At 52.7% G+C, this 21,445-nt stretch overlaps 2 protein-coding genes across 10 annotated transcripts in view; both read left to right on the top strand.

The window, feature by feature from the left end:
* AP3B2 (adaptor related protein complex 3 subunit beta 2) overlaps positions 1 to 1,066 on the top strand; it is a 39,558-nt gene extending 38,492 nt beyond the window's left edge. The window contains exons 25-26 of the mRNA XM_077124315.1: positions 467 to 605; positions 694 to 1,066. Of these exons, the coding sequence (XP_076980430.1) occupies positions 467 to 605; positions 694 to 844 (290 nt within the window). The 3' untranslated portion in view covers positions 845 to 1,066. The remainder of the gene's footprint in view (positions 1 to 466; positions 606 to 693) is intronic.
* Positions 1,067 to 11,182: 10,116 nt separating this feature from the next.
* The window catches only part of CPEB1 (cytoplasmic polyadenylation element binding protein 1), a 112,150-nt gene continuing 101,887 nt past the window's right edge, over positions 11,183 to 21,445 (top strand). For 2 of the 9 annotated variants that reach the window (XM_077124306.1, XM_077124305.1), the window contains exon 1: positions 11,461 to 11,530. In XM_077124306.1, coding sequence (XP_076980421.1) covers positions 11,516 to 11,530 — 15 coding nt within the window. In that variant the 5' untranslated portion in view covers positions 11,461 to 11,515. Of the gene's footprint in view, positions 11,253 to 11,460; positions 11,531 to 12,038; positions 12,145 to 12,243; positions 12,367 to 16,772; positions 16,903 to 19,617; positions 19,675 to 21,445 lie in introns of those variants that run through there. The other 7 variants (XM_077124307.1, XM_077124310.1, XM_077124308.1 and 4 more) reach the window with 7 other exon arrangements.

Below are 21,445 nucleotides of genomic sequence, written 5' to 3'. Positions count from 1 at the left end.
CAGTGTGGAGGGGGGAACTGCAGCCGTGAGGGTGGTGAGACCTTCCCGGCCAGGACACGGGGAGACAACCGGAAGGTCCGGGCAGGAGGCAAAGAGGGGAGGGACAGGAGAAGGGACAGAGCGAGAGGTGGGAGGAGAGGGGTGATGGAAGACCCTCAGTCCAGAGCCCAGATGTTGGCCGCTGCCCTGAGGGAGGGCAGGTCACAGCTGGAGGGTCTGAGGCCAGTTGAGGGGTCAGGATCCACGGCCATTCCCAAGGTGCCTGACAATGGACTGGCCCCACCCAGGGTCTGGCTGAGAGCACAGATGGGGGCCTGGAGATGGGGGGGTGTTGCTGGGGCTGACAGGGAGCACCCCTCCCTGAGACAGAGGGGCGGCTCATCTGCCCTGGTGTGAGGTGCTGATGAGAGGGCTCAGTGGGCAGACCAGGTGCTGACCTCTGGCCCCGCCTGACCTCTGCCCCCAGGGAAGCTGACGGGCATGAATGAGATCACTGAGAAGCTCATCCTGCCGGACACCTGTCGGAGTGACCACGTTGTGGTACAGAAAGTGACTGCCACCGCCCACCTGGGCCGTGTCCCTTGCGGGACCCCCGATGAGTACAGGTGCCAGGGAAGGCGAGGGCCTGGGAGCCTGGGCTGGCGGCGCCCCTGCCCAGGCTGAGCCCCACCTGCCCTCTGTCCCCCCACTCAGGTTTGCTGGCCGGACCCTGGCTGGTGGGGGCCTGGTGCTGCTGAGCCTGGGAATTGGGGCCACTGGGGCCGCCCAGCTGACCATCAGCAGCGAGAAGATGGTCATCGGCACCTTGCTGGCCAAGGATGTGGTGCAGGTCCTGACCCAGTGACCGCTGCCGGTGCGGCTTTAGGCTCCCGTCCCTCCCCCGACGCCTGGGCCACTGGCTTCTCTCTGTCCCTCCTGTCGGCCTCCTCACCCCAGATGGCACCCAGGGGTCCTCTCTCCCCTGTCCCCCCACGGGCCCCTTATCGGCCTGGGCTCAGGGATGGCAGCAGCTGCCCGCAGGCCCTGGCTCCGCGTGGCCGTGTGTAGACTCTCAATAAAGCGCCTCCTCCCAGAACTGCCTGCCTTTCCGCTCCCCTGGTTTCCTTCCGAGGGCCCGGGGTGGGGGTGCACACAGCTGCCGAGATGGCGGCCGGCCCTTGGGGATGGCCCTTTTCCAGGGCGACTCTGACCATCTCTGAGCCTCTGGGTGTCCCTGTGGCCGCACTGCCCCCGCGGGCCCGGGGAGGGGCCTATGCCTCTGTATTTGCCTCTCTGATGGGTGGCGGTTCCCCTTGTGGGTGCTGGGGCAGGATGGGCTCCTGTGGCCAGTTCCCCGATGCAGGGGCGGGGCCCAGCAGTTGTTGCCACATCTGACCTGGCCATGGGCCCCGCCTGGCAGGGGAGATGACCTGGCGTCGGGCTCAGAGGGAAGGACAGGTGGACACTCGTCTTCAAAGCCCCACGCCCCGGGTCCCCCGAGGCTCCCCAGTGTGCGGGTCTGCTCCGGGGCTCTGCCTAGGCCACACACGCGTCACAAGGCGTGGCGCCTCCAGCTTGGACACACCTTTTGGGGCTTCCCTGAGGGCCGCCCTGCCCTCGCTTTTCCTGGTGGGCTTCCGAAACGGGGTCTGTGAGCACGTACGCTGCCAGGGGGAAGCTGGTGACCAACACGTTCCGGAGTCAGGGACCCAACATGGCACGAGCTCCCGTCCCACCAGCCTTCGCAGAGCCTTACTACGCCACGTGCCCTGTGCCCCTCCCCGTGGGGGCTGAGCTTGCGGGGTGCCGGCTTTGACCTAGGGGTGCTTTTCCTGCAACGTCCTGGCCAGCCAGGCTGTGGGGGGCTCAGTCGGGCGGAGTCTGAGGGGGCGGCTCTCCCCTGCTCCCAGCACCCCTCCCCCCCGCCCTCCTGCCACCTCGGCCCCACCATGGCTTCGGCAGAAAGTCGGTGCCCCTGGCTGTGGCCCCTGCCTCGGGCTCGGGGGGCCCGCCGGGCTCTGTGGCGCCAGGTGCAGCAGGGTGCTGCTTCCTCGGGGGCTCGGGGGCTCCCCGGCGCCCCGGCATCACCACCTTTGTCACCACAGGCTCTGGAACGGATCCGCCCATCGGGGCCTGGCACACAGGGCTGTCCTCGCTGGGGAGGGTGGCAGCGGGCGGAGGGGCCCCTCCTGCCGGCCCCCGCTCTGCAGCAAGGCCCCGGGGTGGGTCCTGTGGCACCTGGGAGTGCAGGGCGCGTGTCCTTGGGGGAGCCCCGGCCGGGCTGGGGGTCCAGGGAACCGGGCCTCGGCCGCAGCTCTGTGTCAGCTGCCCTGGATGTGTCTCAGCTGTGCGGTTGGCCAAACAACCTCTCACCAGGAAAGGGTTCCTGTGCTCATCCCAGGGGCGCGGCAGGAAGCAGGAGGCTGGGGCCGGGCCGGGAGCCCCAGAGCGGGAGGAGAAGCGGTGGCCCGGGGAGGGGGAGGGGCAGGGCCCGTTCTCCCCCCAGCCTCGGGGACAGGCCCTCCCGCGGAGGGGCGCGTGCTGCCCGCCCGCCTCAGCCAGGACTGAGTGCCCTCTCCCCCCGCTGCCCCCCACTCCCCGGCTGCCCCCCGCTGCCCCGGCTGTCCCCGCGGCCTCGGTGGCCTCCCTGAGCCTCTTCAGGCTGAGGCAGGGGGGTGGGGAGGCCCGGCCAGGTGCACACACGGAGGCCCATCAGACAGGCTGCGGCCGGGGAGCCCCGCTTCCCCGCAGAACACCCGCCTTTCCTACCCACATTGCGCCCTGTGCTTGTCACTGACCCACACCTCTGCTGCTCAGGGGGTGCTGTCTCCAGGCCTCGGGGACCAGCCCCAAGTTCCTGGCTCTTGGCTGGCAAGGGAAGGGCTCCCTGTGGTGGCACTGATGGGTGGGCGAGGGGCCAGCCCTGGGCTGCGCGTCTCGGGTGGGCCTGGAGCACGCTGGGATGCCCTGCTGGGGGCTGCCGGGCACGGGCACTGGGCGGGGAGGGGCGGGTGGAGGCGGAAAGAAGCTCAAGGCCAGCACACAGGCAGGAGGCACCCAGCAGGGGGGGGACCAACAATGAGTGTATCCCTCAGCCACAGGCCTGGACAGCTGAGGACAGGGAGCCCAGGCCGGGGACGGCTTCACAGTGTTGCCCAGGCGGCCAGCACGGGAAATGGCTTCAATGGCTGGCAGGCTGGCCCCGCCCATCTGGCTGGCCCTGACCTGCTGTACACGATAAGGGTCACGTCCCCCCAGCACTACCTGCCTATCAAGGGGATGATTGGGGGTGTGAAGAGTATGACGGGACGTCCCCTGGCCTGGCTGGGAGAGGAAAGGAAAAATAGGAGAATTCTGACCCACTAGAGGTTTGGAGCCCTGGTCAGCCAGGACCTTCACTACCGATGTCTTCCCTGGCTCCCAGCCACACTGTGCCCGTCTCTATCGCTCCCGTTATTACAGTAGCTGCCCAGGTCAGAGACAAGGCCCTGCCCGCAGCCCCTCCTTCCTTCAAGCTGCCCCATGTGCTCGGCTCTGGGGTCACAGCAACAGGTCGGCCGCCCAGCAGGAGTGGAGCTGCTCATGGACGCGCCACTGGGTCCCCGCAGGGCCATCCATGCCCTCAGCCCAGCCGGCTGGGCCCAGACAGCACGAGGGCCTCCCACAGCAGGCGCCCCTACCCTCCTTCCATCGCAGCCCACCGCAGTTCGGGCACAGGGGACTGGTGCCAGCACGGGGAGCGGGGGACAGGGGAAGAGGGGCACAGCCACAGGGAAGGAAGCAGTTGATGGTGCTGGCTCGACCCCTTTGTCTCTCCGCTGCCCCTGCCCACTGACCCGTCCCCACAAGAAGGCGCTCGGGCTGCCCCGTGTGCCCGCCTGTTGGGAACGCTCAGACCTACGGCTTCCTCGTTGCAGGGGAGACTTTGGAGCCTCTGAGGTCTCACGGCTGTGTCTGGGGCTGGACTGAAGAGGGCGAGCAAGGCTGGGGTGTCCGGGCCCCCCGAACATCTCATTGGCCACTTCTTATCCGGGTACTGTTGACCCTCAGCCCCTGCCCCTTTTCAGGTCTTCCACCCCCAAATTCCTCTGAATGGGGTGGCACCTGGAGAAGAGGGGTGAGCAATGGTTTGGAAAGAGCGCCTCCTTTCTGTCCCGGTCCTGGAGACATTATGTCTTTGGGACAACAGTTTTATTTGTTTTTTTAAACTTTTTTATTATATCATATAACATATATACAAAGTAAAGAAAGAAAAAAGCAGTCATTTTCGAAGCACTCTTCAACAAGTAGGTATAGGACAGATCCCAGAGTCTGTCATAGGCTACCATACGATCCTCTCAGATTTCTCCTTCTAGCTGCTCCAGAATATAGGAGGCTAAAAGGAATAAATATTTTTTTTGTCATCACGATCGACATCTTTTTCTTTTTTTGTGAAAAAACAACATATATACAAAAAATAGGCAATAAATTTCAAAGCACAGCAGAACAATTACTTGTGGAACAGATTTCAGAGCATGGGTACAATTCCTCAATTTTAGATTTTTACTTCTAGCTGCTCTAAGGTACTGGAAACTAAAATCAATCTCAATATAATGATTCAGCAATCATACTCATTTGTTAAACCCAACCTTCTCTGTATAACTCCACCATCACCTTTGATCTTTCTATTCCTCTCTTTAGGGGTGTTTGGACTATGGCCATTCTAACTTTTTCATGTTGGAAGGGGCTATCAATAATTTGGGGTAGGGAGATGGAACTAGCTGATGTCCTGGAGAGGCTGGGCCCTATGGATTTCTGGACTTATCTGGTCTAGGGACCATCTTGGGGCTGTAGGTTTTTGGACAATTACCCTAGTGCATGGAACCTTTGCAGAATCTTATAGATTGCCCTTGGTGTTCTTTATGGGTTAATGTTTCTGAACTTCTAAATGTAAGCATAATATATACACAGAAAACTGTACACATCATGCACCCGGCATGGGTTTTCATAGCGTGGACATCCCCAGCCCAGAGGCAGCCGGCTAGTGTCCCTGCAGCCTCCCACAGGCCGCCAGCGTGGGCTGCGCTGTGTTTCCCTCAGAGCTCAGAGCCCTGCCGTGGCTCCGAAGGGCAGCTGGAGGCCCCTGTGGGCTGTGTCGGGTAATGTCAGCACAACGGCAATGTCAGCATGAGCTCCTCTGTGGCTCCTCGGGGCAGGTCACCCCAGGGCAGAGGCAGGGTGTGGACGAGCAGGGGTGTCTATTTTGACGTGTGTGTGTGTGTGTGTGTGTGTGTGGATGAGCAGGGATCTCTATTTTGACGTGTGTGTGTGTGTGTGTGTGTGTGTCTGGACGAGCAGGGATCTCTATTTTGACGTGTGTGTGTGCGCGCAGGAACGGCTCTGGGGACGGAGGATGTCTTGCGAGCTTAGGAGAGGTGACCTTGACTTAGTCCTGGGGCTGGGCCGTGCCAGGCCCTGGCGTCTGCACCTCGGGGGAAGCACACAGAGCTGGGGTTGGGAAAGATGAGGCTGGGCCCTCCCGCCCCTGGCCCTTCCGCCAGCCGTCAGCTGCACAGTCTTGGATAAATCTCTAATTTACTCAGCTGCAAAACAGACGGAAGGACCCTCGGCGCCCCGGTTTCTCTGTTCTGAGACGGGGCAGCCGCGGGCCCCTTGGCAAGCCCTTCAAGAGGACCGGCCCTCGTCGAATCCGCGTGGCGGCTGACTCCCGTGATGGTCCCCAAGGCGGCCTCCCCCGTCATGTGGGGGCCGGTGTGGGTGGTGTGCCCAGAAAAACATGTTGTTTGACTGAATTCGCTCCTACGGGCGTGAGCCCATGCTAGGTGGGACCTCTCCATGAGGTTAGTTCAGGTAGGGTGTGAGCCCACCCCATCAGGAAGGGTCTTCATCCCGTCACAGGGGCCCTTTAGAAGTGAAGTGAAATTGAGGCACAGAGAGAGGAAGCCACAGGGGGCAGCTAGAAGCTGGAGGCCAACGGACCCCAGGGGAGAAGGGAGGCCAGGCCGCCCGTGCACGGCCATGCGACAGGGAAAGCCGAGGCCGAGCAGCCCCGGTGGCCCTGGAACACCACAGTCTCCGAGGAGCTGGCCTCGCCCTACCCACGTCTTGACGCTGGACTCCTCCTGACCTCAAAACCATGAGCCAGCAAATGCCCATTGTTCAGGCCAACCCGTGGCCCGGGCTTTGTTTCTGCAGCTGGGCAGCGAAAGCCGCGTGTGACCCACAGGACTCTGCAGAAGTGATGGTCAGCCGCTTCCAAGGTTAGGTTAGGACACGGCCCCTCCACCTCTGTGGCTCTCTCGCGCTCGGGTCCTTTGCTCGGGGGGAGGCAGCCGGGGCGTCTGGGGCCGCCTGCGGAGGGGCCCACACCAAGGCCTTTGGCCAACACCCGCTCGGGCATGCCGGGGAGTGGCTCCTCCTGGCCAAGCCTCAGGGGCTGCACCGCAGGAGACGTCCTGGCCAGAGCTGGCCCAGTGGTTCTGATTCCTGACCTCAGAAACTGTGCAAGACAGCATATATTTTGGTGTTTTCAAGCTGCTCAGTCTTGGGGTAACTTAACAGCAATAAGTAACGTATCAATCCACTCTCAAGCCGCCTCCTAGGCACGTGTGTGTCCCCCTCGCCTCAGGCTGCAGCTCAGAGGGAGGCTGGGCCCTGAAGCCCTCTCTGCCCCACGCCCAGGGTCGGAGTGGTGCACCGGGGCTGGCTCATGAGGACCGGGGTTGCGCTTTCAGGAACGCAGCGCACCTGTGGATGTCACACTGGTGTTGTGAAATCAGCCATGGTAGGAGTATTTCCCCCGTGGGAACAAACCAACCCACCCCTCCCCCAGCCAACCATCCATGCTGCTGTCAAAAATTCTTATGACATATTTTGGTTTAAAGAATAAAACCACAGCCACCCTGGTACTGGTCACTCAGTGTAAGAACTAAAGCACTCATCAATTCAGCTGATAGCCCCCATACCTCTTCTTTCACAAGTCCTTCCTCCCTGACGTAAATCACCCTTCTGAATAGGCTTTTATCAACACCTTGCTTATTTTTGTACTTTAACTGCATCCAGGTGTGTTCCTGTACAATATAGAATATTGTACTTCATAATCATAGTGTACAACATGACTTAACATGTTATTTAAGTGACATCTTAGGGTATATAGGCTCCCGCATCTTGCTTTTTATTTTACATTAACAGCTAGCTTAATTTCATTTCCTTTTGCTTGCCTGCAGTGCCCCCTGTATGACTACACCACAGCTCACCGACCCACTCTCCTGTTAAAGGGCATTTAAGTCTATTTCTTTATTTTATTTTTGCAATTATGACCAACACAGCTATGGGCATTTTTACTGGTGCCTCTTTTAATGTGTGAGAATTTCTCTAACACATTCATCTAGGCATGGGATTGCTGGGCCGTAGAATACATGCGTCTTTAATTTAACTAGCCCTTTCCAAGTCACCCACCAAAGTGACAGCTTCCCGTCAAGGATGCTCACAGCAGCTTTATGCAGAGCAGCCCCCAGACTGGGGACCCACAGTCCAGATGCCAGCCAACAGGGGAAGGGGTGCACACTTTATGGGATATCCACACGGCATTCAGCAATAACAAGAAAAGAGCTACTGCTGCACGCAGCCGCGGCTGACCTCTCAGATGAGAGGGCGAGTGGGAAAGCTAGGCTGGTTCTGAAGTGCGAGAACAAGTGAAAGGGACCAATGACGAAAGCAGTGAGAACAGTGGCGACCTCGAGACGCGGGTACAGGGTGGGAAGGGGCATGAAGGAACCCCGTGTGGTTCTGGCAAGATCCCACGGCTTGACATGAGCAGTGGTTTCCCGGATACATAAACTCATACAAAATCACTGAGCCAGCCATACACTTAGAATTCGTGCACTCTGTGACCTTACTATATGGGTGCTACCCTTTCATTTTAAAAATGTCAAACATAAAAAGCAAAACACAAAGTGGCTGAACCAGTTTATGGGCTCACTGGCAGCTATTGGGACGGTGAGACTCTTCCATTCTCGCCCATCTGAAGCGTAGAAGATGGTATCCTCTGGAGGTCTTATTTGCATCTCCCTGGCTATTTGTGAGGGTGAGCACTTATTAATAGATTGTTCGGCCATTGGGGTCCACTCCTGTCAAACACCTGGGCCCATCTTCTGCTGATTTTCCTATGGGGTTGTCTTTATTCCTCATTGATTTGTAGAAGTTCATATATGTCCTGGAAGACCAGTCTTTTGTAGGTACACATTTTGCAAATACCTTCCTCCAGCCTATGGGTTATCTTTCCAAATTTTATGCAATATCTTTTGATAAACCAAAGTTTTTTATTCTGATGTGGTCAAATTTATTAGTCTTCTTTTATATTCTGTGCTTGCTGTTTCTTATTTACAAAATCCGTCCCTCCTAAGGTGACAAAAATATTCGCCTACATTTTCTTCTAAAAAAATTCCAAGTAATGCTTTTTACATGTATGTCTAACCCACTTCAAATGCACATCTGTGCATGATGAGAGATGGGGCTGAGCCAATTCCTTTTATCCACTTAAAAGCACATGGAAAGGTGCGAGGGTAGCTTGGTGGCAGGATTCTCACCTGCCATGAGGGAGACCCGGGTTCGATTCCAGGCCATGCACTCCCCGCCCCCAACAGCCAACCAAACAAACAAAAAACTAACCAAACAAAAATTCAACACATGGTGCTGCAATAATGAGACATTCACATGGAAAAAGAATGAAATGTAACTCCACCACACAGCATACAAAAAAAAAAAAAGGACATGTGAAAAGAGCCTGGTTTCTTCTATGCAGGGCCCGCAAAACCTGAGCAGAGACTGTGTCCCCCAACCTTGTGGTCTTGACTTCCTAAGTGAATCTTTTCTCTGGTGTTTTGCAACTGAGAAATTTTCTGCCAGCACCTCCTTTCTTCTTTCAGCTCTCTGCCTGCTGCAGGGCCACTGGACACCTAGGGATTAGAGGGATTAGAGGGCCCTCCTGTCCCCCTGGTACGTGTAATTAAGACTCGGCGCGACCAATGACAGTTGCACTTAAAACCCGGGTTGCACATCTTGGGGCTGATGGCAGAGATGGCGCCAGGCATAGCTGGGCCCCAAGGCTGCTTGTGACGGAGAACGGATAATGCTGTCTGTGTGCTCCTGCCACTTCGCCGAACAGCTGCCGCGACGTCACGAGCTCATGGAACGTCTTCACCTTCGCTCCTCTCCACACCCTGCCCCTGGATTGTGGGCACCTCCGACTTGAGGGACCGTTATTCCTGTATCAACTGGGGGCAGTGAGCACGGGCTGACCCACCCCCGAGGCTGTGACAGTGTCTGGACCAGGCCGCCCTCCTGCATCGGCTGCAGTGCCCCCTGCGGGCTGCCAGGGGGACATGCAAGCACAAGAGTGCAGGTGGTTTTGTTTTCATCAGGTGAACAGTGCAGCCTCGGGAAGCAGACACCGCCCGGCGTCCCCTCCTAGACCTGCCGTCGCCAACTGGGGGGCTCTTTGGGCAAGCTACTTCACTTCTTCCAGTTGCAGTTTCCTTGTCTGCAAAATGAGTTAACACAGGGGTATTACTTAGAACCCTGCCACGCCTGTAGGAAGTGCTCAGCGAAAGATAGGTGCCACAGAAAGTTGAGGAGGAGGGATTTCAAACAGTGGAAATTTCTGTTCAGAGTCACCTGAAAGATGCCTTTATTTTCTTACGGCTAGGAGTTTTGAAATATGAAAGAGCTCCCAGGCTCTCATTTGCTTGGGTGCTGTTCCAGGTTTCGGGTTCTCACATACCCAGCCTTGGAGTCGGGGAAGAGGAAGGGGTACCAGGACCCACAAACCAGCCGCATGGGGCCTCTAGATCTGCCAAGCTTTGCCCTGTTAATTCCAATTAGTGGCCAAATTAAATTAAATTAAATTAAAATCTGGGAGATATCCTATCGGAAAAACCTATGTTTTAAGTTTTCTTAAAACATCTGGCTGCGCTCGTACCTCATTCTTGCATAAATGGTGTCCGTCAGCTATTGTGGGGTGAGACTGGGAACGGCTGCTTCCCTGGAAAGAAGGTCAGGGAGTGAGTGTCCACCAGAGCCGAGCCACGGGCTGAGTTTCCTGGGGAGGCTGGAATGGACCATGTGGAGGAGGGAGGGTGATGGCTGAGGAATTTCTATGAAGGGGAAGGGAGGCTAGAACCTTTGGTAGCTGGAGGGTGCCAGGGGCCCCTCCTCTACGGCTGCAGCCCCATTTTTCCTGCCTATGAGCTCAGCATCGCCAGGAAACTCCTGCGAGCAAACTCATCAGCAGGTGCAGGCTGGCCAGCTGTCACTGTCACCCCAGCATCTGCTCTCACCCTATGCTACCTTCTCCCCCACCAATCCTCCTGAGACACCAGGCTGGCCCATCAACTTCCTCGCCTTCCCCTGCTCCAGAGAAAAATCTGCAGTGACCTCCCCCTCCCCCCTGAGCCATTAGATCCAGGTCAAACATCCATCCTAAGTGTCAGGAGAAGCCTTGAGCATACTCCGGGCTTAATAAATATGATGATGGTGAGATAACGGGTGTAACACACTTAGTAATGCTAAATAAATGTTGACCTTTTTCTTTTCCTCCCCATTCCCTTGATCCCTCTCTCCCCTTTTTCTGTCCACCCCTTCAGCTCGTCTCCAGGAACCATTAAAAGAGATCTGATACTGCCACTCTTGATTACGTTCTTTAATGGTTTTCTGCCCGCTACAAAATAAAGGCCATTCTCACACTGCCCCGGCTCCTCTCCCGGGCACGCACCGTGCTCCGCTGTGGGCACACTGAGCCGCTCTGCTCAGCACCGCCTCCGCCTTTGCCAGGACGCCTTTCCTGATATCAGCCCACCGCGGTCTCTTCTGCCCCTTGTTTTCTGGGCGCTGGGGGTGGGGGACTCTCCTCGTCAGGCCCGTGGCCCCCGCCCCGCCCCTCTCAATGCAGCGGGAGATCCGCACGAGAGCATCAGAAGCGGTTGCCCCAGAGAAGTGTGGTCCAAGGAGGCTCCCCGCAGTCCCGGGAACTTTCTGGAATCCCCGGACGCCTGCGGCTCCACGTGGAGCAGTCGGCTAACGCGGGCGCGTCCGCTGGAGCCGGGCAGCGAGGTCGGCGCGGGAGCGCGCTGGGGTGGCTGTGGGCCCGGAGGGCTCCCTGGAAGAGGAGGAGCGTGGGCACGCACAGGGCTTGACCGCGGCGCTCGTCCCTGCCGCCGCAGGGGCTTGAAACGCGCGCCCGACCTCACGCCGTCGGCTACCGCGGCCTGGAGGAGGTAAGGGTCGTGGGCGTCCTCGGGTGGGCGGCGCGCGCGGGGGGGCGGCCGTGGCCCGCGGCGGCGGCGGCCTGCGGGAGGGGCGGGGCCGCGGGCCCGGGCGGGGCCGACACAGGTGCTTCGCATCCGGCCGGGGGCGGCTCCGCGGGCTTTATAAGGGGCGCAGGGCGCGGCGCGGGGCGGCTCCTGCAGAAGCCGTGCCCCTGCCCGCGCGTCCCTCGCCGCGCCGCCCGCCTGTCCGTCCCGCAGGCTCGCGCGGCCCCATGGCGTTCCCGCTGGTAAGAGCCGCCGCCGGGCCGGGCCGGGCCGGGCCGAGCCGAGGCGGGCGGCAGCTAACGGTCCGCGCGCAGTCTCGGCCGGCCCCCCGCGCCCCCCGTCCCGGCCCGCCCCTTGCGCGCGAGGCCCGGGCGGGGCGGGGGTCACGTGCCCGCGGGCGTGGGGCCTCGTGGAGGGGTGTGTGGCGCGGAGGGGGCAGGGCGCCGCCTCGTGACTCAGGGCCTTCGGGCTTAAAGGCGCCGCGGCCGCGGGGGTGGGCGGCCCGCGGGTTGGCGGCTGGGGCCTCGGAGCTGCGCCGCGCCCTCCCCGCGGCCTCGAGTGCGGGCGGGGGTCCCGGGCTCGGAACCCTTCCCTCTCCCTGGGCCGTCGCACGTGAAGTCCGAGGCCGCGGGCGTTGGCAGCTTAGGCGAGGGGCGGGGCGGGCGGCCGGGGCGGGGCTGCTGGTGGCGAAGACTCGGCGCGGCCCGACGGTCACCGGCGGGCTCCGCGACGGCGCGGCCCCTTTAAGGCGGAGGGATCGGGGTCGCGTGCCGTCGCGCTTCCGCCGCCTGGGTGAGGCGGCCACGTGGCTTCGCACATTCGATTGGCGCCGCCGCCGGAGTGCCGGGATCCCCAGGTAGGGTGGTGGGCGGGGGGGGCGGGAAGGCCGTGCAGGGGCGATGGTCGTCCGGCGGCTGCGAGGCCGGGCCTGGGGCTGAGGGCAGCGGCCGTGGGCCGCGGAGGGGCGCTCGCTAGGCCGTGCCCCTCTCTGTCTCCCCGACCTCGCGGCCTGGTGAGGGCCGTGCATGTGGTCCCGGCCTCGTCGCCCGCTTCTCTCCTCAGCCCAGGCGAGACCCAGGTCTGGTGGGCGCCGGCCTCCATCCCGGCCGCAGCGCGGGCCGGCGGGTGGCCGGGCGTCGGGGCTGCTTCGCGGGGCCGGGGTCTGCCGGGGTCGCGGGCGTGAGCGGCGGCCGACACCACGGCCTAGGCCTCTCTGGACGTCGCCTATCCCGTCACTCCCTCGCGTGGGTTCTGGGGTCAAGTCGGCCGGGACTGTGTGGCTCGTTCCCCGAGCGCTCGGGGAAGGCAGAGGCCTTGCAGGGGGGCGGGAGGCGCGCGGTGGGCCGCGCTGCCCGGGGTATGGAGGGCCCGGCGCCGCCCGGCCCTGGAATCCGCGGCCTGAGGGCGCGCTGTGTTCCGCCCCTTGCGTGGGGGCGGTCGCGTGGGAGAGCCTGACGCCACCAGAAGCGCGCTGAGGCCCGAGGCTGCCCGGGGCCCTCGCCTCGCCCCTGCGGGCTGTCCCTGCCCAGCTGCCTTTCCTTGGCGGCTGCCTCCTGTGGTCTCCCTGGCTACAGCTCTGTCACCCCACGCCCGAGTCACCTGCGGTCTGCGTCATGGGCCGAGTCCGCCCTCCGCAAGGCACAGGTGTGCCTCCTGCTCTCAGGTGACATTGCCGACATGTGCAGCTGGAGGTGTCTGCTGAGGATAGCTTGCATCCTTAGAGTCAGGTTTGCTTTGAGCCTAGGGATAGTTGCTGTTTTAAAAATAAAAGCCCAAACAAGCGGTAGTAAGCCTTGTGAACCTGAAGTTGGCGGTTGTTTTCCTGGTTTGTTTTGCTATTTTTGTCGTAGATGGAAAGGAGTGGCGCTCTGCTTCTCGGACTTAGTGTGCCTCTGGGCTGTTGAAAGCCCTTAAGGACAGTAGTGTTCAGAGCTCGCCACTCATCTTTTACTTTTCCTCATTGCTCTGAGCTGGGCTGTATTCCCAGAGCAAGTTGCTGCAGAGTTGTTGGTTTTGGTCACATCGATTTAATTTAAACTTGAGTGGCCTGGCAGTGAATGAAACGGGATTTGACTACCCTATATGCAAGTCCCCTTTGAAATATAGAAATACTTGGCTTTCCCCTTCACCAGGGTTGTCTTACAAACCCTCCCCGGCCTGGGCTCACATGTGTGCGAGGGAGCTGGTGCCAGCCTGTGCAGCGCGCCGGGGTCGGAGAGCTGGTGCGTGTGGTGGGAAGGCCATGGAGACGTTTGCAGCCAGGGTTGGGCCTCAGGAACTCGGCGCAGGAGGGGTTTTTGGCCTTTTCTTTTGCAGTGGTACACAAACCAGCGTCAGTGGGCAGAAAATGGAGGCAGACGATAAAAGTAGTTAGACTTCAGGTTTAACACCAAACTTGTTAGCAAGTGAGCTAATCGTAATACATCTTAATAAACATTGCCAGTGGGTACTAGGGTGTTAATTTTGTTTTTAGTCCTCAAAATTGATTATAAATCCAAAGCCCTGTAGGGTCCTGAGGTAAAGTAAATGAAGAGGAAGGAAAGCAGAAAAAGTAGTGACTTTTTTTGAACTACCAAGTATGTCTCTCTAAAGGAAGCAGCTCCTGATTGTTGCCATACAAAAATGTGGGCCCAGAGTTGATGGATATTTGGCTTTTTTCCTAATTAAGTTGTCAATCTATATTGGCTTTTTTTATATAACTTTTTTTATTGTATAGTATAACATATTTACAAAGCAAAGAAATAAAGAAAGCAATAGTTTTCAAAATACTCCTCAAGTGGTTACAGGTTAGATCTATATTGACTTCTAAATGTACCAACTAAAAGTTTTTTAACACTGTATTGACTAGACATAACGTGCCCCTGGTGATTGGGCCAGTTTGGGATTTCTGTCTTAAAACGTCCCTGTGAGAGCCACATACACCCCACTCCCCTGTTTTTCAGATGAAACTGGCCCAGGTTAAGTGAACCTCGGTTCTTGCTGGTGCCAGAGCCACACCTTTGCCATTGTGTGTGTTCTGATGCGTGAAAGGAGTTAAGGGATTTGGGGGTGTGCGTTATACAGAAAGCTTAGTCGCCTACAGGCTGGTGGCAGTTACAGGCACAGTGAGCCTTCCCTGGGTTCGCGGAATCCCAGGTTGGTGTAGAAGACGATGTGGGCCTCCCTTCTGAGCGTTAGTGTCAGTGCGTCGGTGTTGCTGGCAGTGGGATATGCTGTGTCTGTCGTCCCATGATATGTGTCAGAGCAGTTAGTTGATCCTGAGCACCGGAGGTCTGCAGAAGGCAGGCTTCTCCCACCGGGGGATGACCCTTTTAACCTCTGCTCAAAAGACTTTCCTTTTGCAGGACAGACAGTTAAAATTTCAGTAGCTTTTTCCTTCAAGATAGGCAAATTTGAAATCATAATATGTTTTGAGATCTGCAAAAGTGGGATGAAGCTGTTTAAGTCTTGCCTTGTCTCTCTTAGCTAAAATTCCCCTGTAAAACTATTTCTTAGATTTCCAGGAAGGATTAAAGTGTTTTGGCAGTGCATGGTAAAATCTGGGATAAACTCACAGGGCATAAAGCGGCCCTGCCCCAGGAATTCAAAATTTAGAATTTCATCATTGTTTACAGGTCTGTGGTGGCAAATATAAAGGATATGTACATTTATGTTATTTTTTATATAAATATATAAAATAAGTATATATATTTTTGTTGTTTCCAAAGAATTTAAAGTAGCAGCTGACATATTCAGAGCTTTTGCCGAAAGGAGTTTTTTTTTCTTTGAGACTGCAGATTCAAATACAATCTAGATAGCATTCTTACCTCTGGTCTTGGATGTTTTTGGAAAGATGAAAACTCTAAAACATCACTTATCTCCAGTTGCTCCTTTAGCAACCTTTACTAACCAAGCACTCAATTATGAAGTCAATGCTTGTGGGTTATTTTTTTAGAGTGGTAAGTGGAGGTGAGTGAATTAGCTTTCTGTTGGTGTTTGTGATAGCTTTTTTTTAAAATTATTATTAGCAGAACCAAATAACGGATAGCTGTTCTTTGGGCATACATTCTCATTCATTGATTTCAGGTCCCTTAGCTAAATTGCCATTCCCTAAAATTTTAAGTATTTTTTTAAAAGACAAATTAATTAGTGGGTTTGTATTTCTGACTTAAAATTTAGGACAAGAATGCACACCAAACCCAAATATTAATATTTGAGCAGTTGTTTTCAGTTGCTACTAGTGGCAGGCATAAAAGAATCAAATAGCAAATTATTTTTTATGCTGTGAAAGAGCTGTGCTAATCCCATCCAGTTCGGCAAATGTGCTTTTCCTACGCAGTATCTAAGCTGTACTGACTCTGGGGAGAACTTGCCAGAAAGCCCTGGGGGTATGGGGCGGTGGTAAAGGGGGTGGGGCTGGAAAGGGGTTGATCTGTAGGTCCGGGTGGAGGGGGTTACAGAAGGGATTTTGCTTCTATCTGTAGTTTGAATTAAAACCAGGAGGCCCTGGTTACACTGTCCCCTGCTTGTCAGGCCTTGTGGATGATGCTGATGCTGCTACCTTTCCCTCCCACTTTGCTACTGTGGAAATGCCCTTTTTTTTCCTGCTGTTCTTGTAGCTTGTTTTTAGCTAAGACTGCTTATGAGAGTTTATAATCTTGTTTAAGCACAGGTTCTAAATGAAAGTTTTTATGTTCAAGTTATGAGCCCCCCCCCCAAAAAAAGAACATTTCAGTTATAGTAAACTAGCTGAAAAGATTGGACTAAAAGGTGCATGATGTAATATTTCACATTTTTCATAGGTGAGCTATTAGACTTTCCATAAAGAAGTCATATCCAAATTTCAGAGTGTTAAATTCACAGCGTAGACGTAATTCCCAATGAATTTTGTTATTGGGATTTAGCAAGTTTGTTAGGGTTACTTTATTTCCTTGAGATATATGTGGGTGTTTTTTAATAGCAAAGGTGTAGGAGAAAGTCTGACTAAGTGGGATTGAACTTTGCTTTTAGTAGTTCAGAAGAAAGTTTAGATATGGCTAACTTTTGAATTTTACTTAGTATTTTTTAGTTTTCCTGTCTGAATGGAGCAGCCCTTTTAGAATATAGTTGGTTAACACTTTTTGTTTTGATTTTTAAGGCATCTTGTGATGACTTCCCTTGAGGTAATTGGAGAATTCCCAGAGGGCAGGTCTAAAGATTGATTTTGTGCTAAAAATGGGTCACAGTTGCCTGTAGCTGTGGACTCTGGCAGTAACCTGACTAATACTGTTACTGGTTTCTTTCACATTGGCCAGCATAGTGTGCTGATTTATACAGTACCATCCTGATGCGTTTAGCACCGCTGCTTGCGGTCTCCATAAATAAAAGTATGGGAGTAGCTCTCCTCTGTTCGAGGAAGGCAGTTACCTTGAAGGACAGGTGACTTTTTTTGTGTGTGTTTTTGACAGAACACTCACACTTTAATAACACCTGTTCTCTCTCTGCCTTCTGATTTTGTGCTCCTAGTTCTGGCTGTGTCCCCTGAACCGTCTGTACTCCTGATTCTTCCTGTTCCTTTCCTCCTGAGGCAATTATTTTGAGCTGTAATCTTGGAATCATTTTAAAGTTCAAAAGGTGTTGGAGACCTGTCTTCCAGGTATAACTCAGAGTTGCCATCAACTCCAGGTTATGATGTTCAACTCCTTCCTTTCACTGACAAGGAGAATTAAATTTAAAATGAGAAGTGAACTAAGATTATACAGTGAGTAGGTAATAACAGTCAGAATTGAAACTTGGGTCTCCTCAGTCCCATTCTACTGTTATTTTGAGGGTTCGTACTTCTTAACCTCTGCTCTGTTGTCTCGGGTTATGTTTTTTTACTTAAATTTTACTTGATTTGCTTCATAAGACTCTATGGTTGCCTGTTTTTTCTTTTCTCATCCAGACACTTACCGAGCTTCCTTCTCCCCCAGATGCCACATTCCCCACAGTTCATTCTGTGGGGTCATTCCTTGCCGTGCACAGAGGGCCCATGTGTTCTCTTGCTTCAGTTCTTTCTCTCTGATACAGTTCTAGGTTGAGCTCTTTGGCCCTGATTGTTCTCAAAGCACAATGGGTCTGATTGGCCCACTGGATGAATATATTTATATGATTCATATTAAACCCAGCAGGTCTAAAACAGAACCAATTTTTTTTCTCTCCTCATCTCCTGGGGCTAATCTAATTTAGTCTAGTTTTCCCAACTATACTGTAGTCTCCTCTTGGGGGTAAGAACTATGTTTGCGAGTTTTGTTTTTTGTCACTGGAGGCTCTGTATAGGATGCTAGGTAAATAAATACGTATTTGTAGTTTCCTTCTGAAAATCTCTTCCCAACTCCATTATAAAGCCTTATCGTAATCCTAATTCCATGTCTTCCATGGCCCCTGTATCCTTTCATTTCTTCTCCTTTCCCATTGTCACTATTAGTTCAAGTCCTTCCTGGATGAATATTTTCAACCTGCCTGTTCCCCTACCTCTTCAGTTGTTCCTGCCTATTCATATCTGTCACTGCTCACATGTCCCCAGTTGTATTTTCTAACTTCTGTTCCATGTTTTTTTTTTTTTTTTAACTTGGATGCATGGGCTGGGAATTGAACCAAAGTCTCCCACATGGCAGATGAGAATTCTACCACTGAACCCCTTGCACCCCATGTTCCTTGGGTTTTAATGGATGGTTGTATCTCCCTGTGTAGTGAGCTCTGGATGAGAAGAGCTTTTTTTTTGCATCCTTCCACCTGTACTCCCTGTTGAAATGAATGGTGAGATGCTGCTTAAATAAATACAGGAGGTTTAAGATGAAACGCGAACTTTCCTTGGATTTTTTTTACTAAGAGGGGTAGAGTTTCTTGTGTTGGTCAGGAGGTGGTGCCATCGTCACCGTTCTGCTGCTTTTTCTTCTCCTATTTCCCTTCTTGAGATTGAGAGGATCTCTTAATGCTGAAGCCTCTGAATTTGCAGATTAAGCAGTGAGACACTGGCATTCCCCTGCCCCTTGGCAGAGATTCCCACTGACATCTTCAGAATTGTCTCAGAGCAGTGACCTGAGCTGGTCTCCATTTCCCCTCCTGATAGTGTGTTTCTCAGGCTGCCTAAACACAGAAGGAAGAGGAGCTTCAGAGTTAGGGATTCTCACACTAACGTAATGTCTGCTAGCATGACTCTGAGCAAGACTTCAATTTCTCTAAGCATGTCTTTATCATTCTCATATAACAAAATGACACAGTTTCCTTGGTTCTTGTGAAAAACAAGAGACTGAAAGCGTTGGACAATTGGTCTTCATTATAGGTCCTGTTTTTGTCTTCCCCAGTTGTCCTTTACTATCCTTTTTTTTTTTTTCCCAGTTACTGAAGAAGAGGTGTTCTTCTTTCTCCCTATTCAAAGAGCAGTTTCGGGCTTTGGAACTCATCTTTCCTTATATTCCCAGGACCTCTTGGTCAGTTATCCCTGCCATACCTTTCATTTCTCTCTGTAACATGATCAGTTCTCCTCCATATTTAGACCTTTCTTTAGCCCCATGCTGCCCTCCAGTAGCTACCCTCACTGTGTTTCTGAAGTTCCCACATCAACTTCGGTACAGGATAAGCCCTCTGGCTCCACTGCCTTGCTCTTACTCTTACATCCTTTGGGCTTGGCATCAGATGCCCCCTCCCTTCCTACCCAGACTATTCTGAAACTTGTTACTAAGTTCGCCATGAACTATCAGATCCTGTGAGTATTTCTTGGACCTTTTAAGATGTTTTCATTCTGTCAGGATATTCCTATAAGATTTTTGAAAAGTGTAAATCTGATCACCTATTCCATAGGGCAACGACTCTCAGATGTATGGTCTCAGGACTTCTTTACACTCTTAACAAGTGATTGAAGACCTAAAGATCTTTTGTTATGTGGATCATATCTGTCAGTATTTTTCAGTTAAAAATTAAAGCTAAGAGGATATAAGGGTAGTTCAGTTGTCAAATTCTCGCCTGCCATGCAGGAGACCCGGGTTTGATTCCCAGTCCACGTACTTCCCAAAAAACAAGCAAACAAGCAAAACAAACAGAAATTCAACAAATAGTGCTGCAATAATGGAAAAGTAATGGAATATGACCCCATCAGGCAGCATAACAAAAAAAAATTAAAGCTGAGAAATTTAAAAAATGATTTACTAATTTGTCTAAAAATATTTTATGCTATTACAACATAACATTTTTGTGAAAAATTACTTTTTCCAAGACAAACTAGTTAGAAGGGTGGCAATAGTCTGCATTTTTGCAAATCTCCTTAGTATTTGGCTTAGTAAAGAGAATGCTTCTATATTTAATCTGTTGCCATGTGTTGTTTTGTTTGCAGGAAGCCCAGCCCCAGATAGATAAGTAGTTGGAAAAGAGGAATAATTAGCCTTTTCAGGTAATTGTTGTAGCTGTTCCTTTTTGATACTACACCAAAACTCAACAAGTTGTAATTTCTTAAAAGTTAATTACAATGTGGAATCTGAAATTATATGGATGTACTATTCATATTCTGTTACATTAAAGTGCGCTGGTATGGGTGGGCCACAGTGGCTCAGCAGGCAGAGTTCTCATTCACCTGCCATGAGGGAGACCAGGGTTTGATTTCTGGTGCCTGCCCAGGCCAAAAAAAAAAAAAAGTGCACTGGTGTATCTTGCACTTTGGATGGATCTTTTACCAGTGCTTCATCTTTATGTCATATATTAGTCATCTGAAAAATACTGGTTCACTGAGTTTTGTGGATATTTCATATGTTGCCACATTTGTTTATAGAACCACCAGTTTCATCAGAAAGGTCTTTGAGTATTGGGGAAGCTGTTGAGCTTATGGTAGTGGATAAAGGTTTTCTAAAATTCTAATTTTCATTTTAAAGGTCACATTTTATCATTAGGAACCAATATTGTCAGTTTTTTCCTGAAGTGACTGGCTTACATTGTTTATTTTCAGGAAAATGTCAGATATCCAAAGTTGAATAACCGTAGTTTGTCAGTTGTTCTTTCAAGTAAAAATGGAGTTTCAAGTAAAAAGAGAAGTATTCTGCTTGCACCTCAATCACATAGTGATTTTCCTTGAGACAGTTCTATTTTGATGTGCAGCGGAAGTGTTTCACACTTCCCATTTGTGACACGGAATGTGAAGGCCTGCATTCAGTGGTCGAGATTTAATAAAATTAATACTTTTTACTGCTTCCTCAAGGACATTCTCAGGTGAAACTAACTTTTCCTGGTAATGCTTAGCATGAGAAGAATACAAAGACTGTTACTTCAGTTTAATGCAATGCCTTGATTCCTGCTAAGGTGCCAGCACTTTACCTACCTACCCTGTTGCTTTTGCTTCATCGGTGCACACATCATCACAGTGAAAACAAGTAATGTTTTAGGATTATGAAAATAGGCTTGAGATTTTAGACGTCTGAGAAGGGGTCTGGGGACCACGAGGGGTCCACAGTGCCTTTGAGAGTTGCTGCTGCACGGTAAAGGCAGTACTCCTTAGTGGTGAATTCACAAGCCCTTCGTGGTCTCTCCTAGTTTATTCCTTGAACTTTTTTTAAAATGAAGTGATAACATACATACCATAAAGGGCATTAATCATAGGTGTATATAGATTGAATTTTTGCAAATTTATATACCTGCTTTCCCCAGCCCCAACCAGAGTTAACTACTATTCTCATATCTGTTGTCATCAGTTAGTTTTACCTGTTATTGAACTTCTTATAAATGGAATCATGTAATATGGATTCTTTGGAGTCGGGCTTTTTTCACTTAACTTACTATCTGTGAGATTTATGCATGTTGCCATGCAATCCAATCTTATTTTATTGCTGTGTAATTACTACATTACAGGTGTGAATACATCAGCTTATTTATTCATTCTGCTTTTGGGTGTGTGGTAAAGTATTAACATAGTGAGCCTCATTGCTTTTCTTTGAAAGGTCTGGGTTGACCTTGGCTAGTATTTTGGGAACTTGGATTTGGGGAGGGTTCTCACCATTCCTAGAACTGATAAGAGCGATTTACTATGTCTAAACTGTACAAACAATATAGTTTATTCTGAGTATCTACTTTTCCCCTGGACTCTGGAATTTTGGTACATGTCAGGCAGAGGTTGTCTGTGCGGCCAGCCCCTAAAAACTCCGGGAACTGAGTTTCTTTAAGGAGCTTCCTGGTTG

Source organism: Tamandua tetradactyla, chromosome 12 (genome assembly GCF_023851605.1).
Source record: "Tamandua tetradactyla isolate mTamTet1 chromosome 12, mTamTet1.pri, whole genome shotgun sequence".
Taxonomy (NCBI): Eukaryota; Metazoa; Chordata; class Mammalia; order Pilosa; family Myrmecophagidae; genus Tamandua; species Tamandua tetradactyla.
The sequence above is the reverse complement of the archived record's forward strand: the minus strand, read 5'-3'. Positions and strand labels throughout refer to the sequence as shown.